Source organism: Engystomops pustulosus, chromosome 10, assembly GCF_040894005.1.
Source record: "Engystomops pustulosus chromosome 10, aEngPut4.maternal, whole genome shotgun sequence".
Taxonomy (NCBI): Eukaryota; Metazoa; Chordata; class Amphibia; order Anura; family Leptodactylidae; genus Engystomops; species Engystomops pustulosus.
Window position 1 is genome coordinate 52,116,997 of NC_092420.1, and position 20,979 is coordinate 52,137,975.

At 44.0% G+C, this 20,979-nt stretch overlaps 1 protein-coding gene across 4 annotated transcripts in view; it reads left to right on the forward strand.

Annotated features, from left to right (window-relative positions):
- Nucleotides 1–20,979, forward strand: part of LOC140105135 (complement factor H-related protein 5-like) — a 332,603-nt gene that overhangs the window by 267,618 nt on the left and 44,006 nt on the right. For all 4 annotated transcript variants that reach the window (XM_072129061.1, XM_072129060.1, XM_072129062.1 and 1 more), the window contains 4 exons: nt 3,333–3,512; nt 4,062–4,232; nt 4,331–4,525; nt 12,832–13,017. In XM_072129061.1, the coding sequence (XP_071985162.1) occupies nt 3,333–3,512; nt 4,062–4,232; nt 4,331–4,525; nt 12,832–13,017 (732 nt within the window). The remainder of the gene's footprint in view (nt 1–3,332; nt 3,513–4,061; nt 4,233–4,330; nt 4,526–12,831; nt 13,018–20,979) is intronic.

Below are 20,979 nucleotides of genomic sequence, written 5' to 3' on the forward strand. Positions count from 1 at the left end.
AGACCTCTCTCGGAAAGGCTTCTCATCCGTCAGCCTAATGCGATGCTCCACTCCCTGCGCCAGGCCCAGATCCCAGTCACCTAGGGAGAATGCTTCTCTACGTTCCATCATGCCTTTTATTAGTGACTCCTTTTCATATTTCTTCAGGTCACTACCTTCAAAACAGGGATCAAAACATTCCTGATGTAGCTCCCTCCTTTCTTCCTCCTTTCTAATATAAGCAGCCAGACAAGCTGGGTGAATAGTGAGGGTCTGTGAATAGTTATCACCACCAATTTCTCGGCACCACTGTGCTAATGTACGGAAAATGTTGGCATTTGTTCCTACTATGACCGGTATGGATCTCTGGTCTCCTTCCGCCTCTGGACAGACCAGTGCTATGATGGGTATTTCTTTCTCCACTCCAGCAACTGTCTTTGGAAAGCGTAGCATAACAGACACATATCCTCTGTAAGGGTAGCTATGTTCACTCAAACCCCAAACAACAAGTCCAGACAAAGGCTGAAGGGGCACCCCTGAGAGGTATTTCTTGTACCATTTTTCAAAGATGATAGACACTTGAGACCCGCTGTCCAGCAGCACAGTGCAGGGTTGGCCATTAATACTAGCTGGAACATGTGGGGCTGGTCCAACCAAGTCTTTCGGAAATTGTCCCGGTTGAGCGGCAGTGGATGGAGTGGTGGGGCAAGCATTTGACCTTGAATGGGGGTCAGTATGGGACTCTACTGACCCCCTTCCCCGTTTCCCGACAGCTTGTTTTCGTAATGGGAAAGAGACTTCTTAAGACTCCACCTGTTTGGACATCGCCGAGCAACATGGCTGGGATCCCCACAAACATAACATCCCTCTGTCTTTCGGTCTCCATCTCTTTGTCGATCCTGACTGGTGCTTCTAGTGGATCGTGGTTGTCTCTCATTGGATGTGGGAACCTGTTTCAACCTCTCAACTTCTTTTGTATGGCTTTTTATGAGTTGAGAAATTTGTTCTGCTTGCTTCTCAATGATTTTGAGAAGCTCCTCCTCTCGGCTTGGCTCAGCCTTTAGAGTAGCAGCAGTGACTCTTTTGGATGTTTGCTCTCGGGCTGCCATAATAGCTTCTTCCTGTCTGACTTCTTTCAGCAACAGATGGAAGGAAGGAGGAACCTTCTCTTTGTCGCAGCACCTTAGTCTTTGAGCAGTGGGATCATTGGTGAGAGCACCTCGCAGTACTTGATCCAAACGGTACCGGTCCACATCTTGAGAACTGAGCCCGCCTTTGGACACAATTCTGTGCACTAGTTTGTCCAGTCGGTAAAGATAGTCAGATAATTTCTCACCCGGTTCCTGGTAAGTGGTGCGGAGCTTATAAAGAAGGTCTGTTGCATCTTCTGGAGTCCCAAAAGCATCCTCAAGTGCAGCCATATAGTCTTGAAAAGTTGCATTAGGATCACTTCGCCAAGCAGCCTGCACTACCTCCATAGCTGGACCCTTCAAACTCTCCACTATTCTCTGCTTCTTTACTGCATCCGTGCACTGCCACTCTTGCAGGTACTGCAGGGACACATCTCTCCATGTGTCATACCCCTCTTCACCGGCTGGGGTTGGAGTGATACCTGAGAAAGTCCTCAAACGGCGATAGCTTGACTCTGGCTGAATCTTTGCAAACTGACTCACTAACCTTTCCATAGCTGCTACCAGCATGTCAGCAGAAGCTGGTGTTTCTTCAGATCTGGCTGATAGTGGGGTTGGAGGTAAACATCTACTAGGCCTCCTATGCTGTGTGTTTGGATCCTGTTGCCCAATCACTGCAGGCCTCATAGGCCATATGATTTTCCATTGCCTACCATGTCCTGGCGGCACAGCTATAACTGATGCAAAGTATTCTCTTTCCAAAATCTTATCAGTTGCTATTAATGCTGCTGGGAATGGTGTATCTTCATCACCCCTGCGATCAACCACCTTTGCATGGGTGACACCAGGAAGTTCATTCACTATCTGCAGTATCTCATCATCAGATGCATGAAAGAATTTACCACACAAGGCAAAACTTTTTTCATCACCAATGCACATCTCCTCACACCATGTGGACACTTCTCTCTCTGTTAAAGTCTCCATGGCAACTGTTTTGTTTGTTCAATCTCAGCAGTGCCTCCACTGTAACACCCCTTCAGGCCTACCTCTGCAGGAAGGGTGTACGGTGACTTCAAACTCAATATGGCGCAGTGCCTCCACCCGAATCTTGCTTGAAGCTCTGTAGGTAAGCAGGAGGGCTTTCCTCTTCTGCCAGGGGTTGACTCGGGAAACCCCTGCCTAAGCTTAACACACACTCACAATAGGTAAGGGTAAAACAACTTGGCAGGTTTATTGTGAGGGAAGGAATTAGGGATGAGCCAAGTGCAATGAATGCAAACAGGGAAAAGCATAAACAGGAATAAAATATTTACAGAGGCAGATTTTCTACTAAAATGTACTGCTAGTGATAATAAAGGGCAACTGCACTCCCCAGGCCTGGGAGGGATAATGGTGCAGAGGGGTCCCTTTAACTAATGAGCTCTGTGAGCAACAGAGGGGATAAATCAGAACACAACACAAATGACACGTGTCACTATCACACACTCTGTAGGTGACAACACACTCTCTCTACCTGCACAGATTACACTATTATGCTGCAGCTATGCATATTACACAGTCCAATCGTTGGGGCCCTGTTGCCGCGGACGTTGGCGCGCTTTCTGTAACGTTGGTGCACTTAATACTTTCAGTACTCCTGCAAACTCCTTACTAACAATAAAGTCTACTCACAACTCTGAGTAACTGCACCCAGGCTTCTGCTTGTAGCTGGGACCAGGCACCTGGATGGTAATGGAGGGGCAGGCAGGAACCTCCTGTGTGGTGGATGTGGAGACCTCCTGGGGATCAGGCTGTGGTGCAGAGATGGAGCTCCTCCAGCAGGTCCTCTTCTCCTCTGGGGCTGAGCTGCTGGGCTGTCTCTAGTCCTCTGCTGTGTCACTCTCAGTGCAGGACTCTCTACACTCTGCCATGTGCTGTCAGTCCTCTCTGCTGCACATGAGGTCTCTCTTCCTTCTCCTTCCCACAATCCCTTGTTTTTTCCATCAGCCCTTTCTCCAGCAACTCCTCCTATCAGTGTCAGTGGCACAGAGCAGCAGTGATTGCTGGGAGATGTAGTCCAGTCTGCTCCTGAGGAGTAGGTGCTGCTAGCTGCTGGTCTTAACCCCTGCTGCCCAGCAATTACATTGTCCTGTTCACGTGTTGTGCTCTTAGCTGGGGTTACATATTATTTACTTATTATTATTATTATCATATTAACAACATGTAAATATATTTCTCTTCCAGGATTTTGTGTATTACAGCAACCAACAATGATGGCCAATAATATTATTTACAATGTAAGCACTGTAGTAGATGATGGACAAACTATCGTATTCCAGTGTAATGAAGGAATGACGCCAGAAACTCAACTCCAGGCCAAATGTGAAAATCAAAATATAAACTATCCCAGATGCACTTCTGCAAGTAAGTCTTTTTGGTAGGATATATATGGCAGCAAGCTTTCGATCATGTATACGTTCCTCCGACGGTTGTGTGAATGTAGCCTTAGACTGTATGCACATGGGCATTGGAGAGTCTCTTGGGAGAATCCATTGCAGATTCCATTGCATACAGTATTTTTTCCTGTACAGAAATAGACAACATGAGGGACATTTATCTGTCTCAATTTCAGGACTTGTACACTACTTTTCTGGCATAATCACGATTTCATGGTCTTTATTAACTGTTAAAAGCCTTTAAATTCCCTTTACGGTTTCTAATTTCAATCTGACATCATCTTAGTGTTAATTGTGTTGCAAAAATGTTTGCACATGTCAGGACAAGGAGAACGCAGATGAGGACTTACCTGTAGATGAGGTGATAGGTACATCATTCAGAAGTGGGGTGGTGAAATGGTGTCTATGGTTCCATTAAAGTGTTCAAAATGTGTAAAGAATATCCTTGTTCCATTGTTGTCAATAAGTTAAATATTAATAAGTCATTTATTTTTATCCTTATATTTTAACCTTTTAGAAAGCTGCAAGAATCCAACAATCCAAAATGGATTCATCAAAACTGCTGAACAGCCCAGATATGACTCGGGATCATATGTAGATTATGAGTGCAATAAGGACTATGTATTATATGGCCGTATGAGTGCAAAATGTGTGAACGGTGAATGGGAAGATTTACCAGTGTGTTACGGTAAGAATAACATAAAACTAGAAATGTGGTAAAGGTGTTTTTTATTTGTTTTTGAAATATAAACAAAAAGCCCCTATTCCTTTTTACCTTTCTTTCAGCTCCATGCAAAATCTTAGTACAAAAACTAGAAAAACACAACATTAGGCTGCTTGATGCTATGGACAAAATGTCTCATACACATGGAACAGAATTACGTGCGGAGTGCAGGCCTGGATTTAAACATCCAGTTCAAACAGCTTTGGCAATTGAATGTATTGATGGGATGTTTAGGTATCCCACGTGTTTCTCTGGTCGTAAGTAAAATTTTATATTTCCTTTTACTAACAATCAACATGTTATATATAATGCAAGTCAGTAATATCCATGCAACTTTTTCACATTTTGTATTTGAAAATGTGGTAAAATTTGTTAGGTGTTGCCATATTTTTAACATGAGGCCTAGCGCAAAGACAGACCTTTTTTAATGTTTGTATAATGGGTTCTCTCACCATTAGTGATATGTTCTTAATGGGGAAGCCAGGACTAGGTATACATTTTGCATAAATTACCACCCATGGGTATCTCATACAGGGCAGCTCTTCATTCTGATATTCAGAAGAGATTGATTAGGGGGATCTCTCCTGTAAAATTGGTGTCCTTATTTACCACCTACTATTTTGCCCCCATATTCTAAACAGCCAGCAAGTCCTTAAATCTTACCACAAAACCCCTACAAGATTGTGATGGCTTGAGCTGTGGCTATAATATTGATCTTGGCTGACAGCTGCCATTGTCAATCACTGCTAAAGTTTGAGATACATGTTACCTCCACAGATTAAACGTTAAGATACTGCAGTCAAAAGCACCCACAACATCTAATGGGTTTACGGATTGTATGAAATTCCTTTGGCAGAAGCGAAAAACATGGCAGCTTTTGTTTTTTGAGCAAAGCAGTTAAAAAAAATGGAAGTACTACAACACAGCGTGGGAACTTCAGTAATAGACTGAAGAAAGTCTACCACCAGGATGAAGGATAGTAAATCAAGTACACTTATAAGCAGGTGTTGCCCCCTCTGGCACGATCTGCTTTTTTTAGCTTCTTATGCCCTTGTTTTTACAAAAAAAGGTTGTTAACCGACTTCCAGAGTCCCCAGGTTTATTCACATAATTTTTGGAAGCCTTCATTTTCTAGAGTCAAGGGTAAAATGGGTTAAAAGAAAAGCGTATCCTGCCAGGGGGGCCACACACCTGAATGTAAGTGTATCTTTTAAGACCAAACATGACTTTGCTCCCACAAATCGCTCTGAGTGTCTCCCCATCTGAGGTCTCTAGAAGAGATTAAAATGCAGGTATGTGTTAACCCCACTGCCCTGACCCCAGAAATGTACCTAGTATCTGAATGGGGTGACCCATAATTCTATAACTGACATATGAAATTATTGACCATATGCCCCTTTGTCTTTCTGGAGGGAAATGTATGAATATTCATAGTGCAGCTGAGCGGGCTGAGATGTGAACTAGCTTGCACCCACCATAGATGTAATCATCCTATCTATCTTTAGGATAAGGCCAGGCAAAGTGAGAAATAGTTCTGGTCTATGTAATGCACTAATGTACATGTGCCCTCACCCTCACCTGCCGTCCCCGCTGCATACCATATATTCATCACACCTCACTACATAGCTCTCATGTCATCCATTAGTGGATTTGGTCATTGCTTCTGATAGTATTGTACATTTAAAGGGAGTGTGTCACCATTTTTTTAGATCTTTATTACTTTATGCTCCATGTTTTTTTAAGTTCTACATGAGCATAATTATGGTGGCTACCATCTTTCATGAGTTTCTTGACTGTTGTATTAACAGCAACTTAATCATATGGCCATGGATAGTGATAGACTAGAGCTGATAAATTGACATCTAAAGCTGGGAGATCCTCTGTTTTCAGTTGTAGATGGGTTGGCTAGTGGTGTTTTCTATGGGCTGTTATTTTCTATTTTTATATATTAAAGCAAATATCAAAGAACCAGTTACATTCCTGAAATATCAATACATTTTTTTACAGTCTTGTTGCTACTATAAACAAACACAGGAATTATGACATACTTTTCTACCTTTGTTTGTGTAGCGAGCAGCAGGTCGGGAACCCACTGTGCTATGTACCTGGTTTGACTTTGGGCCAGACACTGCATTATCCCTGAACCTATCCAGTATTCACCCTTTTACCCATATTCAGGAATCTGGATTCCACTGTGTAGAGATTGCAAGGTGCTACCTCTTGTGGTGGTCCCGGTATAGATAGCAGCTGGCCCAGGGGGCACAAGGACACCGGTACTTGGTACCAAGGGGTCAGGGGAAGTCAATTTGTAGTCAAGATGGGCAGCGTCAGGTGGACAGGGGTCACGCATGTGAAATCAGCAGGAACAATAACCGTACAGCAGACTGACTGTTCTGACTAGGAACCTTTGCTCAGGCATGGGAAACAGGGCATGCTGGGCAATAAGGCTGAATGTGCACCCAGATTGCCTGGGACACACCCTGCTGCTTTATGAAGGAGATACAGGACCCGTCTGCAGCCTAAGGTAGCTGAAGCATGGACTGTGTCCGGCTATGGAAGACAAAATATTTAAATATGCTCTCATATTCATATGCATTCAGATTTAGTCTTCCAAAAAAGGAAAAATATATTTTATACAAATTAAAATATCCCTGTTGGTGGCACAACAGCAGATCACACACAGCTCTGCTAAATCCATAGATTAACACACAGATCTATGCTATATGCATTTATTCACACATACATCACTTCCATATCCTTACATTTACCCACATAGCTCTGCTATATCCACACATGTACACAAATAGCTTTTCTACATCTATACATTTGCACACACTGTTCTGTGACTTCCATTCATTCACACAGATAGCTCTGCTATACACTCACACAGAACATGCTCAGCATTGCTATACAGACATATATAGGAACACGCTGGACCCTTCTACATACACTGGGCTCCGCTATGCACACACAAATCACACTGACTGGGCACTACTATACACAAAAACGCACACAAAGCTCTGCTATACACACTCATAGGGAACACACTGGGTATTGCTATATACAGAAACAAACACACAGCTCTGTTATTCACACTGGGCACTTCTATGCACAGAAACCTCCACACAGCTTTGCTGTACACACATAAGGACCACCCTGGACACTGCTATATAGAGACCACACACACAGCTCGGCTATACACACAATGGGCACTACGTACACAGACATACACTGTGCTATACACACACAGAACACACTGGGCACTGCTGTTCAAACAAACACACACAAAGCTCTGCTATACACACTCAAGGAACACACTGGGGACTACTATTCACACACAGGAGCACATCCCAACCTCTTCTTCCTACTAGTGATGTGTCTTTCGTGAACGACAGGGAGTCGGATACCCTCAGTGAGCCAATGTTTCACTTAACCCCACCCCTAACTGGCTCACCACCCCCATTTTTATCTGATACAAAAGTGGTGTGGAATGGGGTGATTGACTGGCCTGCAGTTCCCTATTACATATTTAATAGGGAGCTGTTCAGGAGCTAGTAGAGCTGCCTCTTCTTAGTGAGCAGAGCCTTTTAAGCCAGCTCACTAAGGAGAGTTGTCATTCCCATCATTACTTCCTGCTCTGTCCCAGTTCTTTGCCCCATCCTGGCAGCATGAGGACCTTGAGTGATGTAGGAAGCATGTGATCAGTCTGACATCACTTCAGGTCCTGGAGGTGATAATCATGGGACCACTCAGGAGAGTAGGAAGCAGCAGAGGCTCTCCGCTCATGGAGATCGGGTTCAGAGCTATCTGAGAACATCACCTGATCTCCACTACGGTGGTCAGAAGAGAATGGCAGTGGTGGATCCTCATCACCTTCATACTATAAGACATAGGCAATTTTTAGCAAGATTTTAGCAGGCACTAAACGGAAAAATACAAGAAACCGCAAGTCACCCCGACACAAGCAAAGCAATAACAATCGAGACAATTTTCTAGCTACCCTCCAACGACATCATGCACGGGTACAAACAATTCTGGTACTCCAAATATGCAATCCTCATCCTCTTCTTCCTTGTCAATACCAAACAACCAACACTCGTCCAGCACATCAGTTGCACAACCACATTCGGACCCCAGGAGAGCCACAGAGTCACAACGCACCATGCTGCCCCTGACACAACCTATGCCTTTCAATAGACAAACTTCCATAATTCCACATTTAACTACCACTTCTTTCCCTTCTCCTTTTTTAGGAGCACAAGCCCCGGGCATACAGCTCAGGGATCGGGACAAATGGGGGTACAATGGGAAGTAACAGATCCCAGTACACCCAATCCCCCTACAAATTTGGTCATCAATCTTTCATCTGAAACCTTTTCACCTCACGTGATATCACTTCTGCAAAAAGGCCTCACCTTCACACCTACACCTTTGTGTGATAAATTCCTATGGATAAAAGACATGAATTTATTTGCATGTAAACTACCACTTTACAAGTTGCACAAGGAAGAGGAAACAGATAAGAAAAAACTTAGACAAAGAGAAACACAGGCTCTAGAGGCGCTACTGTCACTTGAAGATGAGAACATTGTAGGACCATCTAATGTCCAAGCACCACTTACAGACATGAAACCCCATTCGAAACATACACCCACCTTTTCAAAATACTCTAACATCGAGACCTTTGTACAACTTGTCTCTAATGATATAGAAAAACTTAAAATGGACAAGAGACGAGTTCCAAAATCTTAATATAGAGGAAATTAAAGCCCTGGAGGAATTGCGCTCGGACCCTGATCTAACAGTGAAACCCTCTGATAAGGGGGGTAACACAGTGATCATGAACACCGGAGATTATATTGAGACGGTCCAGAGACTCCTCTCTGATAGAAATACTTACGAAATACTTTGTCTGGCCCAACACCTAAGTGTGTTAAAGAGCTGGAACAGCTCCTATCGGAGGCTAGGGCTGATAATTTGCTTAATTTAGATGAATTCAAAGTATTGTGTAACGAACACCCTTCAATAGCTACATTTTATGCATTACCCAAAGTGCATAAAGGACGGGTACCAATTCCTGGTAGAGCAATTGTCTCAGGGTTGTGACTGCTTGACACAATCTTGTAGTGTCTATATCGACAAAATGCTGCAGCCCTTTGTCTGTGCTCTTCCGTCCTATTTGCAGGACACTGAAGACACTATTATAAGGATACAGGGCCTCACGCTCACATCGGATACAACGATAGCTAGTCTGGATGTAGAATCCTTATATAGCAACATTGAACACACCTTGGGCTTAAAAGCTGTAGAATACTTTTTAAACACCAAAGGTATTCAATTCAAAGAACATAACAAATTTCTGTTGAAACTTTTAAATTTTGTACTCACCAGGGATTATTTTCTTTTCAAGGGGTCTTTCTATCACCAGGTTAGGGGTACCGCAATGGGGGCGACTTGTGCGCCCTCATATGTGAACCTCTTTCTTGGTTGGTGGGAGGACACCCTTGTTTTTACCGATGAATTTTCCGCCTACAATCGTCACATTGTTTACTGGGGCAGATATATAGACAATGTGCTGATCCTATGGGAGGGTGGAAAAGCACAATTTCATGAATTTGTTGAGAAACTCAACAGTAACCATATTGGGATGAAATTTACATCCGAGATTCACGAGACTCAGATTAACTTTTTAGACCTGACCATCCGTATAGACCCCCAGGGATATCTGAAAACAGACATCTTTCGAAAACCTACTTCCAACAATAGTCTGCTAGACTGGCAAAGTTGGCATCCTCAGCCATTAAGATCAGGTATACCCATTGGGCAGTATCTCCGAGCCCGCAGAAACTGTTCTGATGAGGCTACCTTTAAGAGGGAATGTGACAATCTGTATAGGAGATTCAGGAATCGGGGCTACCCCAAAAAATGTTTATACAGGGCCTTCTCAAGAGCAAAAAATACGGATAGAAGCACACTTTTTCAACAGAAGAACCTACAACCAGCCCAGCAAGTCATTAGGTGCATTGGCACCTATGACGCTTATGCAGACACCATCAAGAAGATCCCCTCCAGATACTGGCCAATTCTCACAGCGGATATCGGACCTGAAAGAAAAATTGACTGATAGACCCACTATTACCATAGGGGTCCCAATTTGAGAAATTTTCTGGTACACAGTCTTTTTACGCAGGCTATAACATCTACTCGGAGTGTGAGAAGTTCTACTCTGGGATCTTTTCCCTGTGGCTCATGCTCCTTCTGCCCTCTCATGCCCAGAACAAAAACCTTTACTAATCCAGCAAATGGAGAAGTTATCTCCATTAGGTATTTCCTTAACTGTAGAAGTACCGTGGTGGTCTATGTGGCACAGTGCACATGCCCACGGTTATATGTCGGGAAAACCATACAACAACTACGGAGAAGAATCTCCAGCCATGGACCACGACAAGCAAACATTGACATAAACTTTTACAATTAGAATCAAGGTGGATCCATCGCCTTAAATCTGAGTCCTTTGGGTCTCAATGAAGGGTTTACCTTTACTGCATACCTATGAGCCCTTTGTTACCATGTACATACTAATGTATATACTTCCCTTACCTTTAAATCCTTATGTTCATTTTTCGTATTATATGGCATTTTACCACGTGGGGCATGGACTAGGAAGCCTCTCCTATAGGCCTCTATTGAGGCCACCAAGACCAGCATTTTCAGCTACAATATGTTTGAATATTCAGCGCATCCCCCGTCTCTTATTGTTTTTTCATTGATTGTTTTGATGTTCTATTTAGGCCTCGTAGTTTGTATACCCTGGAGAGTAGATATTGGATAGCTCCATATGTGCTAGAATATATGTACCATTTGTCTTATGGGCTCAAGGACCGGTATGACTATATTTCTTCTACTGCACCCTATGGTGCTGATAATCTCTGTATATTTTATTTACCGGCATTATAGTCCTCAGTCTCCCCTCATAATCTGGCACTTAACTATATGGAATTATATTGTTGCATCCTGGCCACATGTTCTATACATGTAGCCATGTGACTCTCCATACCACCCAATATTCCCTACTATAGTAGACCCAACAATACTTCTGGAGCCCAGAATGTCTTTTTAACTTTCAATTATATATTCTCAATGCCAAAAATCAGTATTCAACTCAACGATGATCACACACTAGGTCGCCATGCATCACAAATATTACACCAAGCCAGCAGTGTATAATATACATGCCGATTAAGTCCACTGTCAAGTCACTCATGACCCGTAAGATACACGTACTTGCTAGACATCATGTTGACATGCGCATTAGATATCTGCAACTTTTTCACTAAGTCCACTGTCATGCGCGGAGCTCCTTTGGGCCGAGAGTCAGCTGATCTCCTGAATCAGCTGACCAGAGGGCATGTCGGTCGAGTCCGATCCTATTGGTGAGTGGGATGTATGACGCTGCTCCTGTCATCTGTTGCGGAGCGGAGTTGTCATCATCTTCCGCCTATTCTACTGGCTACATTTTGATGCCAATCAACGATGGTCCTATTTGGATGCGCATTTTGCGAGTGGATTTATCCGATCCTCTCCTATAGGTTTATCCTGGTCTTGTAGGGAGGGGCTTTATTGTTATATACTCGGCGTGTCCGCGACGCGACTAGTACTAGCCCATACCCCTGATGAAGCCAGTTCTACTGGTGAAACATGTCGGGGGGCTAATGTTTGCAAATTTTAACTAGCTGTGTGGCAATGTCATGTGCAGTCAGCACTAACAATTACCCAATTGGATCACTTGAGATAGGGACTTTAGTTTTATATTAGATAATCCAAGCCTATAACTCGCTGTCTGTAGGGTTAGATGCAGTATCTACAATAATACAGGCTTACTGTTATATTGGCCCCTGCTGGGGCAGCTGAGGCAACACTTGAGCCCAATCAGCCTAGGGCTTCAGTATATACTACAAGCTGCACTACCCACAAGCTCACAGTGCTGTTTAGGACTGTCTACTCGATTTGACCAACAGTGTAATTGTAGCAGTCCAATTACATAGGCTTTGAACCTTCTCTTTTGTCCTACATCCTATGCATTTAATATAGACTGCTTGACACTGCCTGTGACTCTGATCACACTGTACTTTTAATTCACCCGAGTCCTTTGCACCTAGTGGTCCACGCCACTTTAGTTTGAACTATTGTTGAAATATTTTAATATCTTCAATAAAATTGATGTTTTACTTTTCATCTGTCAGAAAAAAATGGTAATTCACTACTATATTAGGTATTTATGTTCCTGTAGATATTTATCAATGTCTGAAGCAAAAAGGACTTTTAAACACTATTAAAATAAAATCTGTTATCAGATATAGTGATATTTTAACCAAAGTATTTGAATTTAATTGCCATAGTGTTATATGCACCCAGTAATGAACATATATGAGTTAATAATGGACTGAGCTTTTCTGTAATGTGGATATATATGTATATATATTATACACACAAGGAGATTTTACCTGTGATTTGTCATGTGATATTATGTGTACTATTATTTATTTACTATTTTATTTCATAGCGACTTGCCGAATGGATCAAGATCAGCTTGATGAAAACAACTTAGAATTGGATGAAGTTCATGAAAGTGCAGTATACTATGGAGAAGGGGCAGAGATCCGGTTTAAATGTAAGGCTGAATTCAAATACAGAGGTCAACCAACAGGGAAATGTTCTCAAAAGAAAATCACTTATCCAAAATGTGAAGGTAATGGAAATTTAATATATTTTGCTTTTCTGACATTCCCAGATAACTGATGTGATAAACTCTGAATAATACATTTTATGACCGCATTTCATGGAAGTCATGACTAGAGATGGACGAATCGATTCTAACGAAGTGGAATTCGTTTGGAATTTCAGGAAAACTTCGGTTCTGCATAATTCCGAAGTTTACAGTTATCCATGATAACAAATTTTTTCCCCTTTAGTAGCAAAATGGCCTCAAGCTCAACATGTTACATGGGGCAGCAAACTCTGGGAAGAAGAAAGGAACACCCTGATGGAGTGATTTTTTTTCTCAAAGTCCAGGGTGTCAGATTTGGGGTTCTGTATTCCCCAAATTTTAATTCTTTCTTGTTGCTAAAGTTGATATCAAGAAATCTGTGTCAAATCAAAATAGTTGATTAACCAATATGTCAGAGGTGGCAGGTGGAGCAAGCATCGGTCGCAGCACAGTAAGGGAACGTCCCAGGAGGGGTGACTCTGTGAAGCCAGAACTGCCGGGGTTATCTAGCAGCAGTGTGTTGATGAACAACCCAAAGGTTCTCGATTGGTTGACTAGGTCATCTACTTCCTCCCAAATGACATTTGACAACCCCAGCAAAGAGTCTGTGGGTTCGTAAGATAAAGCCCTTAGTTGGCATGGCCCAGGAGCAGGTCAATGGCCCTCAACTGTCCTGTTCATTTCCCTCAGCAAGAGATCTACTAGGTGGTCTGGGGTCAGTGCCACTATACAGCGAGGACGAACTCTTTGAGTACAGTCATCAGCTGGCAGTGAAGAGGAGGGGCAGACATCCGCTGCTTCTTGCAGTGGGCAGGAAAGTAGAGATGTGGAGAGTGGCACGGGAGGTTATGTTACACTTGCAAGTAGTCAGGCTGTGCATACTGAAACCATTGAGTAGAATAACAGTGACAGGGAAACACAAATTGATTGCACTTGGGAGCCAGGTGAAGCAAGGTCTCCATTATCTTGGGAGAATAGGGTGTCAGCTTGCACGTCAGGCAGCGAAGCAGGCAGCAAGTCGCTACTGTGGCCATGAGTCAGCAGGGTGGCAGCAGTGTGAGGACGGTAGCCAAACTGCCGCAGGGTACAAAACCATGTGTATATGTAGTATCTGCAGGCAGAAAGTGAAGCGTGGCCAGGGAGCTAACATTGGCACCACGGCCTTGCATCCACACATGCAGCGTCACCATCAAATGGCCTAGAAGAAACGTGCCTCAGATGTGGTGGTCCATCCTGCCGCCTCAGCAACAGCAGCAGCACCTAGTGGAACACATGCCATTTCAGCCAGTCAAGGCTCCAGCACCTCTGCCGAAGGGAGCTATTTGTCTTTGACATCATCTCCCGGTCCAGATACTCCTGTTACTTGCTACGCATGGCTCCAGCAGTCGTTGAACGAGGCAATTAAAAAGAGACAACTGTATGCATCCAGCCATCCTAAGGTGCAGAAGCTGACCATGCCCCTGTCCAAGTTGTTGGTACTGCAGTCCGTCCCTTTCCAAGTCGTGAACTCTGCACCCTTCAGAGTACTAATGGCTTGTGCCGAAGCGAGGTAGAGAGTTCCAAGCTGAAATTTCTTTTTCAAAAAGGCAGTACGAGCCCTTTACAAATATGTAGAACAGAAGGTCTACCAGTCCTTGAGCTAAACAGTTTCTTCCTCCTTCTCCACCACCACCTCAGCCTCCACAAGTCTAAGTGCTGCTCCATCATACCACTTGTGCAGGGTGCACAGAGGTGTCACACAGTTCTACACCTGGTGTGACTTTGTTTGCCCAGGGAAGGAACTGCTCTGCATCATGCAAGAAGAAATCAATGTGTGGCTTTCTCCATGACAACTGCAAATCGTAACCATGGTGACAGACAGTGGAAGGAACATGGTGTCTGGATACACTGATGACGGATAGTCCATGCACCCTGCATGGCGCACATGTTCATTCTGGTTGTCAAAAGGTTCCTGAAGGCTTCCATCCATCTGCAAGACATTCTAAAAATGGCCAGGAAACTGTGCATGCACTTAATCTATTCTTACAAAGCCAAGCTCACCCTCCTCGAGTTTCAGCGGCAGTATGGCCTACCCCAACATAGGCTGATATCCGATGTATCCAACCGTTGGAATTTCAGCCTCCATTTGTTAGACCGCCTGTATGAACAGAGAAAAGCCATTAATGATTTTTTAATGATGCAAGCGGACAGGAGTACTCCCCTCTGTAACTTTGATGTCAGCTACTGGCAGCTTATGTGTGACACCTGCCATTTGCTCAGGCCCTTTGTAGAGGACGCGTTATTTGTCAGTCGCGAGGACTACGTGATTAATGACATCATTCCACTGCTTCATGTCCTGGAACTCATGCTGCAAAATCTGTCTGGTCAGGGCACTGGAGAAGTGGCGACTACATCTCATGGCCACATGAGTCCAGTGGGGGCTGAACTGGAGGAGGAGGAGGACATTGGAGCACAAGCATAGTCCGGTGAAATTAGTGGTTTTTCTACTCAAGTGAGAGGAGAGGAGGAGAAGCACTGTGGCAGTATACAGTGGAGATGGAGGCCGGGAGTCAGATGGCCTGCTGCATTTGCCTAACTAATGACATCCGAATAGTCAACATTCGGCATATAGATGACTTTTGGATCTCCACCCTCTTGGACCCTCGCAGTAGCAGCTCCATTAGAAGCAGTCTGGAGTCCTTAATGAGCAGCTTCCTTCACCCTCCTAATAAGGAGGGTAGCCGCCACCAGCACCAGCAGGACATGGAGCAGACTCTGCACCAGCAGGTGGTGGCCTACTTGCACAGCACTCTACCACCCTAGGTAGAGGATCCCCTGAACTACTGGGCAGCCTAACTTGTGTGTCCTCAACTTGCGGAGTTTGCAGTAGAGAAGCTATCCTGCCTAGCTAGTAGTGTGGCATCAGAGCAAGTGTTCAGTGCGGCCACCGTTACCCCAAGGAGAACCCACTTGTCCACCCATAATCTGGAGAGAATGACCTTTGTCAAGGTGAATCAAGCTTTGATTGGCAAGGATTTCAACACACCAATGCCTTATGCATCGGATTAGATCAGCCATGACACCTCCCCAAACGTTGAGAAATGAGTCTGGATTCTAACTTCCTGCCTCAGCCACTATTCTGATGCTGTCCCCTGCCTGATACCACACATCGGCTGCCTTCCACCATCTTTACCAGGGAATGGAATTGTCACCAACCTCCACATTCTGTCATTGTGCCATACTGTGGCCTACCATATTGCTGCCACCACCTGAATTTGTCATTGTGCCACACTGTGGCCTACCATGTTGCCACCGCCACCATAATTTCTCATTGTGCCACTCTCTGGCCTTATGCTGCTGCTACTGCTGCCACCCACCTACACACACTGTGATTGTGCCACTCTCTGACCTCCTGCTGTTGCTGCTGCCACCTCTACATTTTGTCATTTTGCCACTCTGTGGCCTATCATGTTGCAGCTACCTCCAGAATTAGTCATTGTGCCACTCTCTGACCTTGTGCTGCTGTTGCCACCTCTGCACTCTCTGTCTCCCTGGAACACCCTGTGATTTCCATAATGCTGTTTTCACCCTCCACCACACTATTACGTTGCCCCTATGTTTGGCTTTCCCCTTCATTTCATCTGTCAGAAGAAATCAAAAGCTTCAGGATTAATAGCCAAAAGCAGGAGAGGATACAGAACACAGAGAACATGCAAATATCCCATTTACTGGTCATCTCTGTTTTGGATCAACCCCTGTTTGTTTTTTACTTTAGCAATACTGATGGATTATTGACCGATTGAAAGCGGACACTGATGGATGAAAAGAAGGGCATTATGATCAGTGACATCAATACAGAATAACTGCTGACACCCTCTCCACTCTTTTGGGGGGTTTCTACGCTGTATCAGCGTTTAACAGAACAGGTTCTGTCGTAATCAATGGAATCATCTGATGTCAGTGTAAAAAGAGAGTGCACACTTTGATGTTATAGTGGGATCTTGGCCCTTAGCTCAGTCTGTTTGAGCTGCACAGAGGTTACCTTGTCAGGCTGCTTTCCCGCTTCACTTATTTGGTCAAGTTGGCCCCTGTAAGTCCCCATGGAATAGAAGAGTGAATCGATTCTAAGAGCAGCGGCTGTCATGTGTGTGTCATACTAAAACACAGCATTGTTTGAAGACCAAACCATGCTCCCTATGCATATTTGAGCATGTCACAACTTTCCACAACACCCTACTGGCTCTCTGCAGCCAGGAAATACCGATTTTTTAATGTAACTCGCCATAATTCAATTCGGGTCGAAACAAATTTTGTCGGAAAATTCAGCTAACTCTGCGAATCTAATTTTTGAAAAATTCGCCCATCTCTAGTCATGACCAAATTTTTCAAGTAGAATTCTGTTAGACCTAAAGATTGTACATTGTTAGTCCTGCATATTCCTATGAGGATGTAGTACAATCTAAAAATATCAGATCACAAACTCAACGGATTATCATTACTTGGGAAAATGATTCCGTCTAAGATGTTATTTATTAAGTTACAGAGTGATTTGCTCTTACCTACATAAAACCAAAACCTACTAGTATCTGAGAGATCTTCAATAGTGCATTTGTTAGGGGAGAATTAAAGATATGCTCTTTTAGTGTGCGTTGGTCATGTGTTCCCAATCAATAAAGCATATTGTAAGGAATGGCTCAGATAACTGCTGATTCAAGTCTCACTCATGCTACCATCGCCCTAGGCAAATCAGCACTGCGCGTAAGTTTATTTGGTTTCACAAGCCTATATAGAAAAGCATGAGAAAAGCAGAAAAGGAGGAGCATACAAAGCATAACATATCAGACTTCCCAGATTGTGTGTTCTCTTGATTGGAGAGTTTCCCTGCTGTCTCATGCTTGCGTCACCATCGGGCATTCCTGAAATTCCTCAGCCTCAAAGTTTTAGGTGTGGTCCACGATGCCGTCGCCATCTTAAAATGTATTCTCTGTTACAGTACTTTTAGGAAATAAGACAAGTAGAAATGACAGGATTTGATCTATCAGCTAGGTTTACCTTAACACATGTTCTCCCAAGCTGATGTTCATGCAAGTCGAATACTATGGGTTTCTAGTATTATTGTCTGGTCTGCGGTCTCTCCATTGTTATTGTCTGCTCTGCAGTCTCCAGCATTACCTGTTCTGGGGTCTCCAGTATTACTATCTGTTCTAGGGTCTGATATTATTGTCTTCTCCAGGTGAACTCCATTATTATAATCTGCTCTGGGGTCTGTATTATTAATTGTCTTGTCTGGGTTCTGTATTAATTATTGTGTACATGCAGAATTTGGTTTGTGGTATTATATTTAGTACTGGGCTGGGATACTTGTTATTTCTTTGGTGGCATTTTTAGTTTTGTAATGGTTGTTGGTGAATTTAGGGTTCTGGTTACTAATGTTGCCCCTTGAAGTTGAGAGGTATAACAATGTAGCCATTGAACCAATAAAGATTGTGCACCCCGGTGCTAGAGTAGGCCAGTGCAGTCTGTATGAGAAATGTTTGTTTTCCCAAAAATAGACAATATATAAAGTGCAAATTCCAAGAGGAATAACTGAGGACCTATATGTGTAAATGCCGTCTTTATATAAGAATATACATAATTTAGAAATGTATAGGTAAGGCTATGGCCGGGCGGGCATACACCAGCCATGTTGGAGAGAAGGAGTGGTGACCCTTCCCCTCTCAATAGCGATCCATTACGCACAGCCCGTTACCTGGGGAAAGATAGAACATGTGGCGGTTGCTTCTATGGGGGCAAATGTACATACGACCTCCATACTGTTGTGTGAATGTAGCCTAACTGGTATAGTGACCCATTAAAGTGGTTATTAACCCTGTGCAGCAGAAAATAGATGAATAATGACAACCAAGCCAAAAAGAAAAAGAAAAAAGATAAAAAAGACAAAAAGTTGCACTGTCATGGTTATCAGATGCCGGCTGTTTATGCAGTAATCTTTATAAGGAATCTGTGCATTTGTAGACATTTATGGCCTAGTTCTTTTGTCCACAAAGACCCTTACATTGTCTCAAGTCACATCATGTTGCACTTCCAACACTGGGAAACTATATACAAAAGAATTTCCCCCTGGGGATTAATAAAAAAAAAGTACTATTGTATCATCGTTGGAAGATGTCCCTGTGGCTATCGCCTAGGCTCAGCAGTTTGAGCACCGCCTGCTGTCGCTTAGCGACGGCACTGCTGCTGTGCCTAGAGCTACCGACTGATGGCGCCATGCCCACGGATGGTAATTAGGAGGAGGAGGAGGTGGAGGAGGGGTGGGAGGAGGAGGAGGTATAGTAGGCCTTTGAGACCTGGACCGAGGTAGGCCCCGCAATCCTCAGCGTCGGCAGTATATGACCAGCCCCAGGGTCAGACTCGGTCACAGCCTCCACCAAGTTAAGTGTAGTAGCGTTCTTATAAGTTTGGGATATGGCGGATGAGGGGAATGTAAACAGATGCGCAAGAAGTGCTGAAATAATATCCGTAAATGGTAAAAGTTTGGCAGTATATTTTGTGGATTACACAGCAGTGTAATCAACAGATGCGCAAGAAGCGCTGAAATAATATCGGTTAATAATTAAAGTTTGCCAGTATATTTTGTGGATAACACAGCAGGGTGGCGACAAAGTTAACAACGTTGATGTGGAATCCATGAAAACAACCCAAATTTCTGCCTGACACACCTCGTTTGATAAGGGGACGATGTATGGAGGCAGCTATATGGACGACTTTTGGAGGTAGCAATGGAGACAACGTGTGGAGGCTGCTATGTAGACAATTTAATTTGGATAGTGCCTGTATGTGGCAGTCCAAAAAAGTTTTCAAACCAGAGGAGCAGGTAGGTGGCCCTCCAGAAAAAATGAAATAGATTGAGTGTCTGTATGTGGCAGTCCAAAAAAGTTTTCAAACCAGAGGAGCAGGTAGGTGGCCCTCCAGAAAAATGAAATAGATTGAGTGTCTGTATGTGGCAGTCCAAAAAAGTTTTCAAACCAGAGGAGCAGGTAGGTGGCCCTCCAGAAAAATGAAATAGATTGAGTGCCTGTATGTGGCAGTCCAAAAAAGTTTTCAAACCAGAGGAGCAGGTAGGTGGCCCTCCAGAAAAATTGAATAGATTGAGTGCCTGTATGTGGCAGTCCCAAAAATTGTTTAAAACAGAGGACCGGGTAGGTGGCCCTCCAGAAAAATTAAATGCATAAAGTACTATAGCTAGAGCCAGTGGGCCCTGTCAAAAAATAGCCAGTTTCCTCTGCTTTAGTGTACAAAGAGGAGGAGAAGGAGGAAAATGAGGAGGAGGAGTGCATAAATTATTTAGGTTGAGCTTCCTTCACCTGGTGGAGATTGGAAATTATGAGAAATCCAGGCTTTATTCATCTTAATAAGCGTCAGCCTGTCAGCGCTGTCAGTCGACAGGCGTATACGCTGATCGGTGATGATGCCACCAACTGCACTGAAAACCCGCTCGGACAACACGCTAGCGGCAGGGCAGGCAAGAACCTCCAAGGTGTACAGCGCCAGTTCGTGCCACATGTCCAGCTTTGAAACCCAGTAGTTGTAGGGAGCTGTGTGATCATTTAGGACGATGGTATGGTCAGCTACGTACTCCCTCACCATCTTTCTGTAAATATCAGCCCTACTGTGCCGAGACTGGAGACAGGTGACAATGTCTTGCTGGGGTGACATAAAGCTGGCAAAAGCCTTGTAAAGCGTACCCTTGCCAGTGCTGGACAAGCTGCCTGGTCGCCTACTCTCCCTCGCTACTTGTCCCGCAGAACTACGCACTCTGCCGCTAGCGCTGTCAGAAGGGAAATACTGTTTCAGCTTGTGCACCAGGGCCTGCTGGTATTCATGCATTCTCACACTCCTTTCCTCTCCAGGGATGAGAGTGGAAAGATTTTGCTTGTACCGTGGGTTCAGGAGAGTGAATACCCA